The 22,931-nt window shown below is 37.1% G+C and overlaps 1 protein-coding gene across 1 annotated transcript; it reads right to left on the minus strand.

The window, feature by feature from the left end:
* Positions 1-1,290: 1,290 nt before the first annotated feature.
* On the minus strand, positions 1,291-22,237 carry QRFPR (pyroglutamylated RFamide peptide receptor). The gene is given in 5 exon segments (XM_082389753.1): positions 1,291-7,847; positions 8,608-8,692; positions 8,696-8,705; positions 10,865-11,100; positions 21,899-22,237. Coding segments are annotated over 5 exon segments (846 nt in total). The 5' UTR covers positions 22,013-22,237; the 3' UTR covers positions 1,291-7,446.
* Positions 22,238-22,931: the final 694 nt, after the last annotated feature.

The raw sequence follows: 22,931 nt of genomic DNA on the forward strand, positions 1-22,931 counted from the left end.
CATCTCTTTCTCTCACTCCCCAATGCAGATACTATCTAAAAGAGCCTGAGTCTCTCTAGGATTCTGCTGAAGAGAATAATTCTCTCTTGCTCTTGTGGTCTTCTCCGGGTATATTCTAACCTCTGACTTCCACAGTTTTTTTTTTTTTTTTTTCTCATAATTACGTTATTGAACCGGGCTCATTTGCCCGATGTGCAGCAAGCCAAATTCTGAGATGCTGAGGTTTGCAGCAGAGAAAGGGTTTGTTCACGAGGCAGCCAAGCAAGGAGACAGGAGAACAAATCTCAAATCCACCTCCCCAAAGGCGAGGGGCCCGGGATATTCGCTGGATAAAGCTGAGGCATGGGGAGTGTGGGGAAACGTGATTGGAAACAAGAAAAAGGTGAAGTAATTGTCCTGTGCAGGAACAACTAAGTTACATGCTTCTCCATGGGGCGCATGTTCAGAAAATGTTGGGGTTAGCATGTCCTGAAGGTGGAGTTGTTGGCCCTCTGATATCACCGAGGACACTTATGCATGCCCAGTTGGAAGGTTGGTGTTCTAACCAGTCTTAACTGGTTGGAGCTCAAACTAGATACAGCTGACTCCAAGTTCTGGGGAAACAACTCAGGCAAACATCTTATTGTTTAGGTTAGGTGGCGCTTGGAGGATATGCAAGTTTTTGTAAAAACAATTGAAATGAGCTTGATCAGGGAAGGCGGGCTACAGTTCATTATTTATTGAGCAAGTTAGGATCTAACTGATGACTACCCTCGGTTTCAATATGACGTTCATAATCTACAGCCAGTTTTTGTTTTCCAGAAATTTACTAAAAATTCTCATCCACTGTGACTACCCTCTCTTTTTCTTTATTGTTGTGAGTTTATACACTTTGTTTTCTTTCATTGTCATTCTGATAGGATCTCGGGAGAAAAAAAATACGTTTAGATAGTCTGCTATCTTAAACAAGAAATCATTCCTTAATTATTTTTTAAACCACTCAGGTTGGTGGAGTGTAGAGTAATACTGTCATACTGGAATGCCTGCTTTCTACAGAGAAGAGATATAATTGTAGGTTTCTTGGATGCTCTTTTTCCTTGCCGTCTCCCTTTTTAAAAAAAATAAATTTATTTATTTTATTTATTTATTATTTTTGGCTGTGTTGGGTCTTCATTGCTGCATGTGGGTTTTCTCTAGTTGTGGCGAGCGGGGGCTACTCTTTGTTGGAGTGTGCAGGCTTCTCATTGTGGTGGCTTCTCTTGTTGCAGAGCACAGGCTCTGGGCACGTGGGCTTCAGTAGTTGTGCACACAGGTTCAGTAGTTGTGGCTCGCGGGCTCTAGAGCACAGGCTCAGTAGTTGTGGCACACGGGCTTAGTTGCTCTGTGGTATGTGGGATCTTCCCAGAATTGGGCACGAACCTGTGTCCCCTGCATTGGCAGACAGATTCTTAACCACTGCGCCACCAGGGAAGTCCCTGTCTCCCTTTTTTAAAATTGCCTTTGCCAATTCATTAAAAATTAATTTAAAAAATAGTTTCTTTGTATCTATTTTTCTAGGTTTTCCTGAGTTAACACAGTTTTGTAAGCATATCAGCAGCTAAGGAATCTAGCATAGTGACCAGAAACCAAAGGAGTCAGAACGGTAGCATTTACTCATATTGTCTTATAATTCTAATGATTCAAATAGGAGCATTTTAATGTTATTTTATCTCATTTCTTTCTGATTTCTTTCTTTTATAGAGACATCATAATCACAGTTCTGGAAAACAAAAATTTTAGTGAGCAAGAGGAAAAGGAACTTGAGATCTAAGCCAGTAAAGCTCTGTATGTTTTTAAAACTTATAGTTTCAACTGATTTTTATGACTCTTTCCCCTATTCTCTCATTTGCCAGCCAACTCTTTTCAGCCTCATCTGGTTCAGAATAGAAAGGATCTTCCTGACCATGAAATGGAAAAAAGATGTCTAGGTCTGACACACAGTAGGAGCTCCAAAAATATTTGTTGAATCAGTTCACTGGCAGTGAATAACACGTTGCCAGTCTACACCTTTTAATAGGTGGGTCTGTTTTTGTTTCAACATTTCAAGGACTCTTGTACTCCCCATAAGACCTATAAATACTACATTTGAAAAGTAGCTGAACTTCTTTTTTGCCTCTACTCATAGTAATAACTTCTCAACATTGTATTTAAAGAGCCTGCTAGCCTTACAGATAATGAAATTAAATGGATCCAGGTTGAATTTTAGAGCAATAAAGCAGAAAAACATCTTAAGACTATTTTGGTGAGCTGACAATGTAAAAAGAACTCTTTATGGAGTGATAAAGAAAGGAGTTTTATTTTTACAGACTATGTGGGGAGTAGAGAGGGTCAAGTTGAGTATTAGGAGGAAATTCCTGAATGTGTAGTTTTCACATTTTATTAGCATTACTTCACCTGCCACACATGGTAGTAGACGTTCTTTGAAAATGTAGGTCATATGGATGAAACAATTTTTTTGGCCATTCCTATATTGGTAGGAACTCAGGTTTTTTTCTATCTCTGAGTTGTTTCTATTGATAAACACCAGTGTACATCATTTTTAACATTTTATTAAATATATTAAAAGAAGTTCTTTTGATAATGCTTTAAAAATTTTTTTTTTTGCTTTGAAAACCTCCTTGTTGCTACTGGAGATAAAAAGAACTATTTCATAATGATAAAATAGCCAGTCATAAAGACATAAGAATCCTAAATATGCATGTACCTGACAACATAACCTTAACAGATTAGCAAAAACGCTGGCTGATGTAAAAGAGGAAATAGACAAATATAAAACTGTAGTAGAAGAATTTAACACACTTCTCTCAGTAACTGATAATCCAAACAAGAGCCCATAGATGTGAGCAAAGGAAGAGACATTGGTGCAAGATTGGTGAGTGATATGGAGTGTGCCACCTGTTTGGGTACCTTATCTGTGCCCCCTGGCCCTGCTCTAACTGATCTTGGATATACTACTTCCATTTTATTAGAACTGTTTATGCGATTGCCCGATCTATGACTTGGTGGATGTGACAGTGCCCAACTCATGATAGGCAGTTTTGGTCACATGGTGACTGGATGGTATGACACTTGGTCTGGAGTTACATTTTGACAGTGAGCAGATGACACGGGCTTGCTCCAGAAATCCAGGGGTATGCACACCAACTCTAATTGCAATGTGCCAGAGGGCCACATGACATCTTTATCTAACACACATACTTCTAATACTGTGGGATTTTAAGGGGCATATGATCCAGGTGACCGAATTTCTCATACTGCAACCTAGACTATTGGACCTTTTAGGTCATATGGTCCAAGGGACAGGTCTGCTTGTATGTAACCTAGACCAGTTGCAGAGCCCCTTCTTGTTCTGGGACCCACTCAAAACTAGCAGCCTACCATTTTGCCAATAAATGGGTCAAAACAATATTTGCTAGAGGAGAATATACGCCTCTGAAACCCAAAGAGGTCTACCAAGTACTGTACTTCTTTGTTAGTGGTAGGATGTTCAAGGTACAAAAACCCATACATTGCTTGGAAAGCTATGTCCCGAAATTTCCCAGAACATAAGAACCCCTAAAAACTTCACCAATGTGGCAGCCTCCAAATCTTTTTAAGTTTTATCGCTATTACTTCCCACCCTCCGGAGCATATGTGATTATGAACGCAGAGTCCTTGCCAATTTTTTCTGCTTATCAGATCTAATACAATGTGGTAAATATAATGGACCAAAATGATCTTCCGTGGAATATCCAGACTGTTCATGTCCCTTTGGACTATACTGTGAAGTAACAGGCAAGTTAACATAACCTTGGTTAAAGCAGTGGAATGTATACTGTCGTCTATCTCGTGTGAATGTAAACTGCTGCTGATTCTCCTTTTAAGTGGGCATTGAAAACAATGCATTTGCTTGATCCATAGTTGCATGAAGTGGACCAGAGGCTGTGATAATCTGCTCTAGTAAAGCTACTACACCCAGCACAGCAACAGCACTTGGAGTTATGACCTAATTTGTGTTAGTCCACTGTCATTCATTAAGATCTGACCAGTTTTTGCAGGGGTCTGATTGGTAAATTAAATAGGGATATGATGGGTACCTATGCTGCATCATTTAAATCTTTGACAGTGGGACTAATCTTTGATGTTCACCCTGGGAAGCAATATAGTTTTTGATTTACTCTCTTGGCTGCTGGGGGTAGGGAGAGGGGAGGCAGTTTCAAAAGCTTCCCCCAGGCTTTTCCTACTATAGCATATCTTGTGCTACTAGTCAAGGAACGAATATAAGGATCTGGCATTTTTGCATTGCAAAATGAAATTCCCTTATGTATTTTTAAAAATTGAAGTATAATTTTCATACAATAAATTGATCCTTTTAAAGTATACAATTCAATAAATTTTGACAAATGTATAAAGTCAAGTAACCGACCAGAATCAAGATATGGAATATTTCTATCATCCAAAAAAGTCACTCAGGTCCTTTGCAGTCAATTGCCTAAGTTTAGCTAGCCCCTAGCAACCACTTGCTTGTTTTCTATCCTTATAGTTTGTCTTTTCTGGAATTTCATGTAAATGGAATCGTAGAATATATATTCTTTCCTCCCTGGCTTCTTTCTCTTAGCATAATACTTTTGAAATTGATTCTTGTTATTACATGTACTAGTAGGTAATTCCTTTTTATTGATGAGTTATATTCATTGGATAGCTTTACCAAAATTTGTTTATTCATTCACTAGTTGATAAACATTTGGGTTGTTTCCAGTTTTTGGTTATTTTGAATTAACCTGCTATGAACATTCACGCACAGGTTTCTGTTTTTGATGGAGTTCATTTTATCACTTCTTTCTCTTAGGCTTCTTCCTTTTTAGTGCCCTGTTTATGAAATCTTTACCTCCCCTAATCTGGGGTACAAAGATTTTCTTCTATGTTTCATTCTAGAAGTTTTATAGATTTAGCTTTTATATTTAAGTCTATGATGCATTATGAGTTAATTTTTATGTGTAGTGTAAAGATCAAGGTCCTATTTTGGTACTTGGATATTCAATTGTTTTGGAACCATTTGAAAGTTTTTCCTCTCCCTTTTGAATTATGTTGCCACATTGGCCAATACATAGAGCTCTTTTTGGCATAATGATCCAAAATGAAACAAAGGACTTAAGGGTTTGAACAGTGATACATATCTTTTCACTGATTTCATAGACATTTTACCCAAATGCTGATAAATGGAAGGATAATTTTCTGTACCTTTCTTCAACTGTATCTCCTGGATCCAAAGAGACCTTTTCAGTTCTCACTCCAGGCACCAGATAAGGGGAAACCAGATGGAGTAAAATGAGTGACCTCTTAGGGCAGGGAAAAAAAGGGGAAAAGAGCAGGTCCTTGGATGGAGGACAAAGGGGTTTAAGAGACTCAGGGGACTGTGAAGTCAGGGAAATTAGAAAGAAAAGCCATAACCAGGCCTCCTTTTGCAAATCCAAGGCAAACTCTGGATGGAGTCATAAATTATGTTACACCATCATCAGGACTCACGTCAGACTGGACTCAGAGCTTCTCTGGCTAACGGTAGGGCATTTCTCAGTGACGGACTGGACCATATTTCTCTTCCAAACTTTTATGACAGAGCAAAAGGATTATAGGTTTAAAAGACCTATAAAAGACCTATAAGAAAAAGTGAGCTATAACTATTTTTGTTTCTGAAGCAACATTAATGCAATGTGAGGGAAAAAAAGAAAGAAAAGAAAAGCTTTCACAGGATGTCTGGAAATTTTACAGTAAATATTTAAATTATTATCTAATATCTAAATACTTTAGATCAAGCTCTGCAACGTTTAAGATTTTTTTTAAAAACTCTAATCTTAATAATTAAACGGTCAGGAATAGTGTTGATTTATCCATTATTCATTGTCATATTTGGAGCATGTGAACATCAAATTTAGGAAGAGTCATATGAATATTTGACAAATAAGGATAACCAAAAATCAGTGAATGTGATTCATTTTTAATGGTTTAATGATTTAATGATAACTGTTCTGCTACAGGTATAACAGGAGGACAGCATACATAAATAACCCACGATGAGTCCATTTCAACATAAACCAAATAATCAGTTTTCCTCTCTTGACTTTGTTAATTTTCCTGTGTCATATTGACATTTTCCCCTAGTACCACACACTGTTTCATCTTTTTTTTTTTTTTCTCATCCATGCTCACATTAACACACATATAAAATTAAATGTCTATATCTTGAAAGATCCCAATGGCCTGAGTTCTCTGGTACACAAACCTGAAAGCTGTACAAGTGAAATACCCTGAGAATTCTTGAGCTTCTCTTCCTTTCTAATACCTGGCTGGAAGAATAAGTGTTGGAAAATTGGAAGCAGAAGAAACACTTTGGCCATGAGGCTGTGACGACGGGACTTTGAGAAGCTCAGATATTGAAGGGGAAGCAACAGGGCACAGTGATGGTGGCCACTGGAACCATGACATTTGGGAGTAAGAGGAAAATACTAAAAGGAGAGGGGTTGAGTTTAAGGGAGAATTAGGTAAGGAATACAGGTGAGGAATTCTATGGTTCTTCCTGACCCAGCGCTCTTGGGGGGTCAGTTTTGGGCATGATAAAATTTCACGGGCTTGGAGTTGATTCTCTCTCACTGACTACACCTAAAAGCCCTTTTACATAACAAAAAGTCTTTCATCCTACGAGTGAAAATAAAAGGCTTAAAAATATAAATATTTGATATAGTTAGATTGGCCTAAATATATTATAGTCAACTTATAAATGAGGATCCCAGAAACATTCCTCTTTTGATTAGAGAAAGCAGTTACAAAATAGGCACAAGTGGAAAGTTGAATAGGGTTGAGGACAAGTCTCAGAAAGGAAAAGGGAACAGAAAGAGGGGGGTGCTGAGACATGAAGAACTACAATAATGCTCCAGAACTTGGGGTTCTTTGGAGTACAAAGTGCTTTCCCACTCCTATCTCATTTTGTTCTGGCAGCAACTTCATGAAGTAGGAGATACCACCCCAGTTTACACAGGAAGGAAAAGAGGCTTAAAGAGGTTAAGTGACTTGTCAATCATCACAACAATGGTGATGGGTAAGAAGCTGAAACCCAGGCACCTGCCTCTAAATCTCAGCCATCTGTCATTTTGCTGCTTCTCCAATGCCTTTGACTTTATTGGATAGACCTCTTTTGCAAGAGACATATCACCAAGCTTCAATGGTACACTAAAAATTACATTATAGTGTTCAACTATTAAACTGACTCCAGAAAAATGATATAATTGTTAAGCTATTTTCTCATCCATCTTGGCAATAAATAGAAAGCCACATTACATTGACTGCATGGCGGAAAAACTGCTAGATAAATAACAAGTCTTTGACCTTTGCTCAAAATAATTTTCTCTTCAGATTAAGCCATGAATGGCATGAATTATGAAGACATTGTTATAATTAATGCCCCCTGCCTAAAGCAGAAATCTCAGAAAGTTCAGAATCAAAGAGGGCAAGATGTTGTTTGAGATGTTTTTTCTCCTCGTGTTGTTCACACAAGTTGACTTCAATGTTGCCATCGCTGAATGCTTCTCCTTTGGTCTCCTCTACTGGGTTCTCTTTCTGGGAAAACTTTGCTTTCTTCTGCAGCATCGTAATTCCTGAATTTCCGTGCCTTTGTGCTGGGGATAAGGTTTCTTTTACTATGCAATAATAAACTGCAGATAAAAAATTCTTTTTGAAGTTTTCATTCATAAGTGCATAAACAATTGGATTACAGATGGAATTGGAAAATCCAATTATTTGAACTACAGCAAAAATCATCTTGATTGTAACCTCATCATATTCCTTTTCAAAATTGCCTGAAATAAAAAGTAATGCTTTAGAATGGATATTTTTTAAATGACTATAAAATAACGTTTCTGTTTATCTTCTGTCTTTATCAAACACTTACACTTGTACCAGTGGTTAAAGGTGTGAAAAATTCTCAAGACCATTTTGCGGAGAGCCATCTGATGTCTGAAGAAACACCACCTTTGTGAAGAGTCCTCCTTCTTAGAGAATCTAGGCTTACAAGCACAGCCCAGTGCCCAGCACAGATTAGAGGGTTTATTGCATTTCAGTCTGATTTCAAGCTTCATGTAAACTGGAAGCCGCAGTTACCCATCACATGTCCACTTGTGTTATAGAAACACAATCATCTGAGAACCATGTTAAGGCTCAGATTATCAGAGAGAATACATTAAGGGTCTGGCTGAAATCCTAGGTGTTATTAAATTCATGTGGTTCAAGTGAGGGTTCTAAATAGAGAACACTCACAGGATGTCACACCTCTCCCAATGTTTAAATGGCTTAAGGAGAACAGAAGGAGTAGCATGGGAGATGAATCTCAAAAGCTGTTCTTTACCTTTTATAATTATTAAAATTATGAAAGCCTCGATGATACTCATACATAATTACCTGCCACATAACGATCTAGTGATCTTGAAAACACGAAAGAAACCTGTTAAATGTTTGATATTTGATTACCCAAGTGAATGGCAACATGTTTCAATGATTCATTTTCCATTCTAGCAGGAAATGAACTAGAACTTCCATCAAATGAGAATGACAAACACTCACTGTATTCAGTCATCATGTGAACAATGTGGAAAGGTGCCCAGCACACAGCAAAGAGAGCCACCACTGTCACCATCATAACAACAGCTCACTTCTTCTTCCTGGACCCATGGGGATATATTGCATTAGTTAACTTCTCCTTGGCAGATGTGTCAAGCTGGCAGCAAAGCTATTAAAATTAAAGTCTAGACCTCTCAATGATATTTTTCAAATGTTAATGAAGCTCATGACAGATTATGAACTGTTCATCTTTTCCCATTTCTATTACCCACATCCCTGTATTTCTCATAATGTGAACATTTTAAGATACGTGCTCATTGTGGGTCTAGCACCGTGCTAGATGCTTGGCATGGATTATGTCCTCAATCTTCCCAAAAAGTCATTTGACAGGTGCAGAAACTGAGGCACAGAGAAGGTTAAGTAACTTGCAAAGTCAGATGGCTAGCAGAAGATTTGAACTATAAAGGCTAGTTTGGATTTAAACGTAAGCAGTCTAACTTCAGTGTCAAAGCTCTTATTCATTTTATGTTGAAGAACACTTATGTCTGTGATAGAAAAATATGGGAAGCCCTCAGGACAGAATTAAACGGTAATCCTCCGTTACATAACTAAGTAATATGATTAATCAGGGATTCAAATGGAGTTTTCTCCATTAGTCCTGTAAAGGAAATTAATGTCTGCAAGAGATTTACACATTTTCAAGTTTATAACGAGTCATATTCATTATTTATTATCTCAGCATAGTAGTCCTTTCTTCTGAGGAAGTGAGAGAGCTAAATCAGCAGTAAGTCCCAAGGTGCTGAACAGTCCAGCACCCTGTACGTCGAGAGGGAGGAGTTCTTTATATAAACTGGACACTAGAGGTCGCTGTACACTTGTAGAAATGATAAATTTCATCAAACCACTAGACTTCTAAGATTTTGTTTTTAATAGCCATTCAGTGTAGATTATAAAATAAACCATATGGCCCATGACTATCATAGCAGTAAATTGTGTTTTTAAATTTCTATTAATCAATATGATCAGAAAGTAAAGCTTTTAGGTAAAAATAAAATATATCAATAATAATAATTTTAAATAAATAACATTCTCTCATTTCCAAAGGATTTTCATACATATCATCTCACATTTTTAGCATCATCCTTGGGTGGGAGGAAGTAAGGATGGATATTATCATGCTTCCTGGTACACATGAGGAAAGCAGGGGTCTTGTGAGTAAGGAGACTTATCCACATCATGTGGCTGGTGAGGAGTGGCAGAGAGGCGAGAGTGCCACAGCAATTCCTACTGCGTCATATTGACATGCAGAAGAAAATATAACGATTTAAAAAATTCCGAGTAACTATTTATAACAGTGACTTCCCCTTTGATTTGGGAGCTGGTAATCTTACTCTTTCTTCCTGTCATACGGAAAATCTCAAAAGTTTAAAGTCAGTCCATGTGCTAAACGTGAATTACAAATGACACTTTGACTAAATTACCCAGGAATTCTGAGATCTCTGGCAACGGTCTCTTCCAGCACAACTAATTAAAAATATATATATATATATATATATTTTTATAATTAAATGAAATTTATTTAAGTTGTTCAAAGCACTGTGGAAAATCTTCTTTCTGGCCTCTGATTGTCCAGCTTTGTAGTACTGGTAAAAACAGAAAGCAAACCTAATATATTATATGTTTTGTATCTGCCAAGTCATAGATCATCCTGAAGGAGCCAAACTTTTTTTTTTGCAGTCCATGGAGATCAGTTGAAGAACTGACATGCTTTAATCCTAATCAGTGTTTGAATGAAAATACAGAGGGAAAAAAAAAAAAAACTTAACTCCATATAGGAAAACTTTTTAAAATAATAAAAGAAAAAAGAGTGATCTTAATCAATTAGAAATAAGCCAACGGCCAAATAAATTTTAAGTAAAATAAGTCCTTGGGGATAAAACCAAATTAAAAAGTTCTTAATGGCACAAAGTTTCTTAGACATGGACAGGAAAACAATAATGAGTTATCATTTGAATTAATAACAAAATATCTTCTCTGTTAACAAAAATATACCACACTACGACTGAATGACATGAGAAGTCACTTCTACATCAATGTTCAAGCTGAGAGTAATAGTATAGAACAATTAGTCCAAACCTTAAAAAATATATATATTTTTTAATACAGCAGGTTCTTATTAGTTATCTATTTTATACATATTAGTGTATATAAGTCAACCTAAAAATATTTTAAACAGAGGTGAATATTCCATTCAACAGACCTGGCAATTTTTGACATTTCTTTTCCATGAATAGTTCGAAGCACTGAGCCATCCCCCACTCTTTTCTTTATCCAAAGTTCATAGGCGATCTTACTGTACGGGATAAGCATCACCGTAAGAGGCAGGAGGAAGAGGATGACAAGGATGAAGGTAGTATAGATTTTCTGGTGCCCAGGGCTGGTCCACTCTTCCAAGCAGCAGATGTGCTCTTTTTCATATAAGAAGTTATACTTAATCTTTAAAATAAGCTTAATTCAGTTAGAAGAGCCAGAGGCAGCATCAAAAGAACACAAAGCAGCCAAGTACTACTGTAATGCAGCATTTTTCAGATCCTTACATATTTACCGTGGGTGCATATTTCAAATGAGATACAATTTTGATTTTTGTTGGGAGGTGTGGTTTTTTACCACTCCACTGCTTAAATTCTTAAGAGTTCCATATTTTCTTTTTTATTTTAAATGGAATTGAGGTCCATAGCCTGTTCACTTTTTTTTATCTTTCTCATCTTTTTACACGATAGTCGTTAAGTTTTTAGTTGGGTGAAAGAAAGAACACTACAATGACCAAAATATGTATGAAAAAAATACTTTGTACTAGCATGCCAACTAGTTTACTGTTACATTATTTTGCTCCCTCAGTTGTTGAAGAGACCAATTCTGACACGGCATCAGACTTCTTCCAATTGAATACGTACTGCAAGTCTGTATTTTGTTACTGCTATTTCAGATTGCAATGATCAGGTTGTTTGCAAAGATTTTAGAGAGGCAAGTGGTAGCTTGTAGATTCTGAGATGAATGAGAAAATGGGATTCAAACTATTGCCAATGTATGAATATTCAGACCCAATTATAAGCCTTTGAGCTATATATTTTACAGAAAGACAATTTCTATTTATTAATACTATTTCTAACAGACTGATCTCATGAGTGCAAAAAATTAATAATAACAATATTAATATAGAAACTAACACACCATTGTAAAGCAATTATACTCCCATAAAGATGTTAAAAAAATATTAATAGTAATAGAAAATGCTAATAAGGGACAAACCAAACATTTAAAGCATATTCAAAAGTCACATATCTGGATAATAGGAATTAAAGTTAGAGAATTTATGGAAACTGTTGTAGTTTGAGTCACTCTGGAGCTTTCCAGATGAAGAATACTTAGGTCTTAAGACATATTTCTGCCTCCATTCCCAGAGGATTTTCACCAATCTTCAAAGTCAATTGAATGGGGGAAACAAGCTTTCTGGTATAGTCATCAAAAGTATGAAAATTCAAGTTCTGATCTAGGTGTTATTTTTCAAATACAACTAAGAATGAAAACACTTATTGAACAATAATTTCAAGGAACCGTCTTTGTTTTTCCCTTTTTAATTTAATTTGGAGGTCACTTTTCAAAGTCTGGAAGACTGAAGCAAAATAGGCATTAAAGAGCTTTGATTTTTCTCTGCCCTTCATTAAATTTCTATTAATGACCTTCTCTTTCTTTTTCACCTCCTTGTTCTGCTGATGAATGTCTCTGATGATTCTACAGTCAGCTTGCTCTACACGTTAGACTTCCCAATGTGAACTGAATAGGTCTCAGTGTTTTGCAAGAATGTGTCCTTTGTGACATTTCTTCCCACAAATGGCAATTTTAAACTGGGATAATAATCTTAGAATTTCCTATGTAGGGCACTGTTTTCTTGGGATGTCCCTCCCTTTTTTCCTTATGGGATTATCTGATATTAATGTAAGAGATGTGTTTCTTAGAGCCTGCCTGGAATGGCTATTTCTCATATTTTTTTAAAAAAAATGTGAGTTATGATTCTTTCTTTCTTTATTTTGGCTGAGCCACGAGGCTTGTGGGATCTTAGTTCCCCTACCAGGGATCGACCCCAGGTCTCGGCAGTGAAAACGCCGAGTCCTAACCACTGGACCACGAGGGAAGTCCCTATTTCTCATATTTTGATTGCCAGCATCCACCTTCATTTCCTACTAGAAGCATAATTTCCTCTGGTGCATGAACTCTCCCCTATGTGGGCATGTTAGGGAAGAGGCCCTATTAGGGAAGACAAGGCAAACACAGGATGTATTCTCTCAAAGACTCTATCAGCTCCAAATGTGCCAAACTTACCTCAATTCTTTTCATCTGTTGACAGAGTGCAATGAAGATGGAAGGGGGAGATTTGAGGTAGTGCGGCCCCGTGCTCACCAGATCATGAGCGTGAACAGACCACTGCTTAGTTACTGCTGCTGACCTCTCCGCATCCTTGGTCCCTGCCTCTTGCAGGTCCTTTCCTCCAGCTTCACACTGATCCTTGTGAACCTCCAACATCTTCCCAGTATATCCCCTCCTCTTAAGCTACTTAGCTATCAACTGTTGCTTGTAAACCGAGTAAACTTACTTTACTTCTCTTTTATCACTTTTTCTCTGGAAGGTAGATTTCCTAACATGTAGAATACTCTGGTCAATGTTCTTTCTGTGTGTATTGTTAATGCTGAGATAACACAGTCCAAATCCTACTATTCCAGTTTGCCTCCATTGCTGCTTCCATTTCTACTACGTCAGACCCTTGCATAAGAAATTACAATAATTCTCCTTTGCCTACTGGGTTAGGAACAAATGCTTTCATTAAATATTTACTGCCTTCTATTTCCCACCATAACTTATTTATATTACTTTATTTTCCAGAACATGAACTCTTTGCTCTGGACATGAATGGTGTCCACTCCCCTATCTACCAAGCCTGTCCTCACCTCCCAACCTATGCAGAGCAGGTCTCAATGATTCAGATAGAAACAAGATCTCATTATTTCTAAAAATGATTCTTGGAAATTGCAAACAATTTGGCCAGTATTAGTTTTCACTCTTGGGTAATAGTGACTTTAAAAAGAATCCAAGTGGAAAGGACAGAGTGAAAAGAACAAGTATTCATACTTAGAAAAGATTGAAAAACATTCTTTTATTAATTTAGAAAATGGTATAATGAGCTATGATTGCATGAAAGTATCTACTGATAACTATTCTGTGAATAATTTGTTCCAAGGTTGCTAATAAACAAAGCGAATAGACATTTGCAGTTTTAAAGGAAAGATTACTTTATACGACCATTACTGAAACAATGGTCTAACCTATTATAAAACAATCTAGCATATAATTTCCTTAATTTCCTGTACAAAAAAATTAAGCCATATTCAAACAATTGATACACCCTGTCCCAATATGGCCTGTAAGTTTCTAGTTTTTTCTAGCACGTTTCCTTTTTTAAAATAATTAATTAATTAATTAATTTTATTTTTGGCTGCATGGGCTTTCTCTAGTTGTGGCGAGCAGGGGCTACTCTTCGTTGCAGTGTGCAGGCTTCTCATTGCAGTGGCTTCTCGTTGCAGAGCACAGGCTCTAGGCGTGGGGCTTCAGTAGTTGTGGCACACGGGCTCAGTAGTTGTGGCTCCCGGGCTCTAGAGCACAGGCTCAGTCATTGTGGTGCACGGGCTTAGTTGCTCCGCAGCATGTGTGATCTTCCTGGACCAGGGATCGAACCCGTGTCCCCTGCATTGGCAGGCGGATTCTTAACCGCTGTGCCACCAGGGAAGTCCCTCTAGCAGGTTTCTTAAGCAGCTAGCTGCTAATGAGCAAATTTACTAAATCCTGAATCCTGCCTCATTTCCCTCAACCACATCCTGCAGTAGGAGAGTGGGGAACAAATTAAATACAGTCAAAGTGAGAATTGTTATACAAGCTGTGGCTGAGAACCACAAAGGAACAGAACCATGGAATTCCCCAGCAGGAAGGTCCTCCCAGAGATGAATCAGGCTGAGGGTTTCCATCAGCGTTCCACGGAACCCTGTGTTCCTGCAGGGATGCTGTGGGAACTGCCAAGAAGGGAGAGGGGGCTCTAAGCTCCAGCCCTGCTTCAACTGGAGCAGCTCCAACTGCATCTATTTACAGTTTAATTTAATGGGGTTCCTGCGTATAAATCATCCACAGTTTTAAAGGTGAAGTTATAAAATGCCGAAGTGGACTGGAATATTCTGCCAATGTAAACCATGCAGACTGAAGAGGAGAACCAGCGTTGCTACATATTTTAAAACAGATGTGTGGCCCATCTCTCCTAGAATTTCAGCCCTCCTGATAATGACAGTTGACCCTTGAACAACGTGGGGGTTCGGGGCACCGACTGGGGCACAGTCGAAAATCAGAGTAAAATTTCACGGTCGGCCTTCCATATCCAAGGATTCAAACAACCTTGAATCGTACAGTACTGTAGTATTTACTATTGAAAAGATTTGCATATAAGCGGACCCTTGCAGTTCAAATCTGTGTTGATCAAGGGTCAACTGTATTCCTATTTAGCATAAGACCTTTACAAAGCAATCTAGTAATTATCCTATGACTTGTGAACTTTGCAATAGTGCTGCATTTGAGTAGCAGAAAAGAGGGAAGAACTTAGCCCAGGGAAAGGAAACCCTGGCTTCAGGCAAAGGGGAAGGCTAGGAGGAGGAAAGCCAGAAGGAACCTTAACTCCTGCAGAGTGGAGGGACAGGGAGAAGATTCTTACAGTTTCCAAGTGCCAAGAAGAAGACTCAGTAGAGAGACTGTAAGAGGAAACTGACAGCAAAGAAGATGAGCCATTTTTCTCCAGAATTCTTGTTAGACTTAGGGAAGGAGATGCAAGCTCCTGGCTCTGAGAGGAGGCATGTCCATTTGGGCTGCTATAACAACGCGCCGTGGATGGGGTGACTTACAAACAACAGAGATTTCTTTCTCATGGTTCTGGGAGTTGGAAGCCCAAGGTCAGAGTGCCAGCATGGTTTGGTGAGGGCCCTCTTCCGGGTTGCAGACTTCTCACTGTATCCTCACTTGGCAGAAAGGGCAAAAGAGCTCTGTGGCATCTCTTTTACAAGAAGACAAATCCCATTCATGAGGGCTCTACCCTCCTGACCTCTCATTTTTTCTTTCTCTTTATCAATTGAAAATTTTATGAGATAATTATAGATTCACATGCAGTTGTAAGAAATAATACAGAAAGATCCTTTGTATACTTTGCCTAGTTTCCCCCAATGGTAACATTTTGTAAAACTACAGTAAACTATCACAACCAAGATATTGACGTTAATACAATCCACTGATTTTATTCAGATTTTCCAACTTTACCTGTACTCATTTCAGTGTGCGTGTGTTCTATAGATTTTATTAATAGGTTCAAGAATCTGCCATCACAGCCAAGATACTGAACACTTCCAACACCACAAAAGTCCCTCCTGTTACCCTTTTATAACCACACCCATGCCCCTCCCACCTCTGCCCCTCCCACCTCTGCCCCTCCCTGTCCCTAACCACTGGCAGCCACTAGTCTGTTTTCCATTTCTAAAATTTTCTCATTTCAAAAATGGTATATAAATTGAGCAATATAGTAAATAACCTTTTGGGATAGGCTCTTTCTTTTTTTTTTTAAATTAATTAATTAATTTATTTATTTTTGGCTGCATTGGGTCTTCATTGCTGTGTGCAGGCTCTCTCTAGTTGCGGCGAGCAGGGGCTACTCTTCATGTGGTGAGCGGGCTTCTCATTACAGTGGCTTTCCTGGTGGCGCAGTGGTTAAGGATCCGCCTGCCAATGCAGGGGACATGGGCTCCATCTCGAATCTGGGAAAATCTCACATGCCATGGAGCAACTAAGCCCATGCACCACAACTACTGAGCTCACGTGCCACAACTACTGAAGTCCGTGCGCCTAGAGCCTGGCTCTTTTCTTTTAGCACAGTCCCTTGGACATGCACCCAAGTTGTTGCATTTATCAATAGTTTGTTCCTTTGTATTGCTGACTAATACTCCACAGAATATATGTACCACAGTTTGGTTAATCATTCATCCACTGAAGACCATCTGGGGTATTCCAGTTTTTGACTATTACCAAAAAACCAAAAAAGCAGTTATGAATATTCACATATAGGTTTTGGTGTGAACACAACTTTTCATTTTTCTGGGATAAATACGCTAGAATGGAATTCCCTGGCTGCATGGTAATTGCATATTTAGTTTTATAAGAAATTGCCAAATTATTTTCCAGAACGGCTATGTCATTTGATATTCCTGCTGGCAATGTATAAGTGATCCAGTTTCTCCACATCCTTGCCAACATTCAATGTTGTCACTATTTTTTCTTTTAGCCATTCTGATAGGTGTGTATTGATGTCATGGTTTCAGTTTTCATTTCCCTGATTTCTAACAATGCTGAACATCTTTTCATGTGTTCATTTGCCATCTGTATATCCTCTTCGATGAAATTTCTCTTCATGTGATTTGTCCATTTTCTAATTGGACTGTTTGTCTTTGTACTGCTGAGTTTTGAGAGTTTATATATTCTATTGATAGATACTAGTTTTTTGTCAGATATATACTTTGTACATATTTTCTCCCTGTCTGTAGCTTGTCTTTTCATCTCTCCACATGGGCTTTAACAGAGCAAGTGTTTAATTTTGATGAGGTCCGAATTATCAATTTTTCCTTTTATGCATTGAGCTTTTGGTGTCAGTTAAGAACTCTAAGAATTCTGTGCTCAGCCCTGATAATTTTCTATGTTTTTCTCCCAAAGTTTCATAGCTTTACATTTACTTTTAAGTCTACAATCCAGTTTTCATAAATTTTTGTATAAAGTGTGAGATTTAAGTTTTTGTTTGTTTTGTTTGCTTATTTTCACCTATAAATGTCAATTGCTCCAGCACTATTTGTGGAACAGGCAATCCTTCCTCCATTGAATCACACCTTTGTCAAAAATCCTTTGAGCATATTGTGCAGATCTATTTCTAAATTCTCTGTTCTGCTTCATTCATCTGTGTTTATCCCTCTGCCAATACCACACTGTTTTGATTACTTTATCTACATAGAAGCTTTGATATCAGGCAGAGGAATCCCTCCCACTTCTTCTTTGTCAAGATTATTTTAGCTATTTTAGGCCCTGTGTCTATTATAAAGTTTTGAATAAGCTTGTCTATGTCTTCAAAAATCCTTGCTGGGATTTTGATAGGAATTACATTAAACCTATTGATCCATTTTGGGAGAACCGACATCTTTAATATGTTGAGACTTCCAATCCATTAACACAGTATGTCTCACCATTTCTTTATGTATTCTTTGATTTTCTTCATCTGCATTTTGTAATTTTCAGCACTTAGAACTGAAAACTATGTTTTGTTTACTGTATACCTAAGTATTTCACTTTCTTTGGAGTAATTATAAGTAGTATGGTATTTTTCATTTCATTTTCTGCATGTTACTTGTTAATATAAAAATACCACTGAGTTTTGTGTGCTGATCTTATATACTTTGACATTGCTGAATTCACTTATTCTAGGAGATTTTGTAGATTCTTAGGATTTTCTATGTAGAAAATAATGTCTTCTGCAAATAGAGGTAGTTTTATTTTTCCTTTCCAAACTTTGTATCTTTTATTTCTTTTCTTTGCCTCCTTGCAGTGGCTTGAACTTCAAGCACTATGTTACATAAGAGTGATGACAGCAGACATCCATGCTCTGTTCCCAATTTGAGAAAAAAAGCACTGTCTTTCACCATTAAATATGATGTTAGCTGTAGGTTTTTTTGTTTTTTTTTTAAATTTTTTTAAAATTTTATTTATTTATTTATGGCTGTGTTGGGTCTTCGTTTCTGTGCGAGGGCTTCCTCTAGTTGCGGCAAGTGGGGGCCACTCTTCATCGCGATGCGCGGGCCTCTCACTATCGCGGCCTCTCTTGTTGCGGAGCACAGGCTCCAGACGCGCAGGCTCAGTAGTTGTGGCTCACGGGTCTAGTCGCTCCGCGGCATGTGGGATCCTCCCAGACCAGGGCTCGAACCTGTGTGCCCTGCATTGGCAGGCAGATTCTCAACCACTGCGCCGCCAGGGAAGCCCAGGGAAGCCCCTAGCTGTAGGTTTTTGTACATGCTCTTTATAAAGCTGAGGAAGTATCTCTCTATTACTAACTTGCTAAGAACTTTTATCATGAATGGGTGTTGGATTTTGTCAAATGTTATTTGTGTGTCAATTGCTATGATATGAGTTTTCTTCTTTAGCTTGTTGCTCTGGTGGATTACATTGATTTTTGAATGTTGAGCCAGACTTACATACCTAGGATAAATCCCACTTGATCATGTGTATAATCCTTTTTATACATTGTTGGATTCCGTCTGCTAATATACTGAGAATTTTTATGTCTAAGTTTGCAGTTGAGAGACATTGGTTTGCAGTTTTCTTTTTATTGTATTGTCTTTGTCTACTTTGTCAGAGTAAAAAAGGCCTCATGAAGTGGTTTAGGAAGTGTTCCCTCCTCTTCTATTTTCTGGAAGAGTTTGTGTGAAAGTAGTGTTAATTCTTCTTTAAATGTTTGGCAGCATTCTCCAGTGAAACCATCTGGCTGGGAGATTTTTGGGGGGGCAGCTTTTCAGTTACAAATTAAATTTGTCTCTTCCTTTTAAAAAATATCTTTTTAATCAAAGAATTATGAGCAAATAGTTCAAAATCAGAAGGGCTACAATAAAAAAGAATGGGTCTCTGCCCACCCCCGCTCACCTGCTGTCCTACTCCCCGACATCTACTTGTGTTTAATTCTTCTGCCAGGTACCTTCACATCGCTAAACAAGTTGCTTTATATTCTTGATTTATTGATTTTAGATGGTCTATATTGACTTTCTTCTAGGATAGATAGGCTTTTAGTTCACTTTTATTACCTCCCACCTCTGCTTCTCCCCATATCTTTTAGTTTTCTTATAGTTATAACAGTTTCTTCAATTATTTCTTTGAAAAGCTTTTGAGAAGTGTGTTTCCTAAATTCTTGCATGTGGCTTCCTCTATCTTTGACTCATAAAGTAATATACTTAACACCCTTTTCCTTGGTCTATCAGCTTCCAACAGTTTATCTTGTCCCTCACTTTGTAAGATGATGATACCTCACCTCCTCATGTCACCTCCTTCCTCCTTTTCTTCCTCTCTTCTTCCTTCCAACTTCTATCAGCTATACCTTTATATTTACTTTATCAAGACTGATAACTTTGCATTCTGTTCCATTGCCATGTTAAGTCTTCTGTACTCGGCCTACATTTTAATTGTAAAAGATTAAAACTATAAGCAGCATTTTCATTATTATGACTATTTAAACATTATAACTGCAAAACCAATATATATGTTCCAAATACATTTCTCTTTCTCTGAATTTATAGTCATGATCCTTGTGAATTTACTCATTGCTCTAAAGTGTGCCATATTTTAATGTGCTTTGTATCCGGGCCATGACTTTTTGTAGAGTATTTTCATTTATTTAATTTTTCCTGGAGTTTTAGTTTGCATTTCTTTTTTTCCAGTTTGAAGAAGAAACATGTACCTTCTTCAACACAGTATAGCAGTATAGAGTATAAGCTCTGGAATTAGACTGCCTGGGTTTGGATCTTGGATTAACCACTAGTTAATTGTGTGACCTAGAGAAAATTACTTTACTTCACTGTGCCTTGGGTTTTCTTATCTATAAAATGTAGATGATGAAACAATACTTGTCTCATAGGACTCTTGGAGGATTAAATGAAATCATAAATGCAATGTGTTTAGGACAGAGCCTGGCACTAAGTGAAAGTGCATTCATGAGTGTTAGCTACATTTATTGCTGCCGTAATCATCATCATCATCGTTATTTTTACTATTACATCTCAACTTTTCACATAACATATACACAACTTGGAATCAATTCTAGTATTTATTCTTTTAAGACCTTCTTCTAGAAGACTACTGACTTCTAAGTTTGATGACTGTACTTATTTATTTATTTAAAGATTGTTCTATAGCCATGTTCTTGAAATTCATTTAGAATGGATACCTTCTCCACTGTTCCTTTTATTTCATGGCTTCTTATTTCTTGTATTTCACCCTTGTTTTGCATGAATCCTTTTCAAGTAACTTCTTCAAATTAATGAGTTTAAAGTAAGCTCCTTAAGTTCTTGCTTATCTGAAAGTGGCCATAATTTGACTTTAAATTCAACATTATCTTCCTTTGGAATCTTGAAGATCTTGCCTTATTGACCTCTAGCATCCACTTTTGGTGCTAACACATCTATACCGTCCGACTGATTTTTGCTCTCTTATGAGTATCCTGGTTTACTATTTGGAAGCTTTTAAAGTATAGCCTTTTTTTTTTTTTTTTTTTTTTTTTTTTATGGCTGTGTTGGGTCTTCGTTTCTGTGTGAGGGCTTTCTCCATTTGCGGCAAGTGGGTATTTGGAAGCTTTTATTGATCTCTTTGTAATTGTAATTCTGAAATGTTATGGGGATATGAGTTGAAGCCTAGGCCATTTTTTATTCTTTTGCTCTTTGTGTGCCTTTTGAATTTAGAGACTTCTCTCTTATCTCTGTGTTTTGTGCATTTTTTTGATGGAACCCTTATTAATCAGATTTTGGAATTCCTGGCTGTATCCCTCATGTTTATATCTTTTGTTTATACATATTTTTTGCTTTATAAATTCTCTTTGTCTTTTTTGGTCCACATTATAGAGATTTTCTTCTCTTTATCTTCTAGCTCTTATAATTTATATATAAGTTCAGCAATCATATTTTCACTTTTAAGAACTTTTTCTTATTCTCAAAATGTTCCTTTTCAGAGATGCTTACTCTTGATTTATGAAGTCAATATCTTCTTAAATCAAGACATCTCCCACTTACCATTAGTAACTCATTCATGAAAATGAGACATTCTGCGTGAAAATGTGCACTAGTAGCCTATTCCCCGTCATTTAAAATGCCAAATCAAACTCCCAACAGAATTCCTGAAGTGTAACTAAAATATAGTTAAGTCATCATTTAGTATGTAAAATGCTTAAAATATTGCTCCCAATTTCTAAAACAATCAGAATGGTTTTTATCAAATGGTTTGTGTGCATGTTGCTCTGTATGCAGCATTTTCATGGTGCATCATGAATATTTTTTTCCAACAAAGCATAGCAACCAGCACACAGAAATTAATAAATACGTTAGAAAAATTCAAATATAATTTGCAACAAAAACAGGACAATTACCTTGGATGACCTGATACCCATGAAGAAAGGAACAGACTGGAAACTTGAAGAAAGTTGAAAGGCGAGGAGGGTTGAAATGTAATCATTGTCATTGGCTATGGAAAGTGATATCATGGGTAAGTTGAGTTGCAAAGGTGCAATTTCAGGTGAACTATAAAACTCAGAAGCTGTCAGGTTTTTGGTTTTTTTTTTATATCACTTTTGTGCTCAGGTAGGGACTCCTGAATGAATCTTCAAGGGATGTAGTTGACACTTTAGGATGAAACACTACAGAATAAAGCTTTACTTACTCTCCTCTAGTATGATTATAGAAGTATTTGCATGGTGATATAAGAGATATCTGGCAGTAATATCTCCACCAAGTTCAAAGATAATGATTATCATTGTATCTGCAGAGCCCACAAATAACTTTCAGCAAGCAATGTCTAGTGGTTTAATTGAATAACTTCTGGTTATCAGTGTGATTAACTTTTTCAGACTGATATCCTGAACAACTTTAGTATTTGTTAATTTCTCATCATGCACTTAAATAATTCTTCAACATCTTTTTCATTGACCTCTTTGCAAAGCCAGTCTTCTTTTCAAGAGGAACAATTGCAAAGAATGGTTCAGTCGCAAAGAATGTGTAAAATGATGTGATGCTTCTCTTAGTGTCAGCAACATTCAGTACACACATCCCATTGTGAACACTAGGCATGCTTTTCAAAATATCTATTTATGATTTTGATGTTCTACCAAATGTATTTGGAATATAGCTAGATAATTTTTATTTATAGATAAATCATTTTGTTTAAAATGTTTTATTAAGTTTGGGGACATAAATTTTTCTTATGTAAAATCATCTTAAAAAGTGTTGTATTGAATGATACATGTATTGTAGAAGTTTGAGACTTAAAAACCAATAGGAATTCCACTAGGAAAATATCAAATGAGGAGACATTCTTCAGAATATGTCTGTAGATATGAAAATACCACTTAGAATTTTTTCTAAAGAAATCTATAAATCACCCATTTATTCTAGTTTCATTTATCT

This window comes from Balaenoptera borealis, assembly GCF_965194805.1.
Source record: "Balaenoptera borealis genome assembly, chromosome: 4".
Taxonomy (NCBI): Eukaryota; Metazoa; Chordata; class Mammalia; order Artiodactyla; family Balaenopteridae; genus Balaenoptera; species Balaenoptera borealis.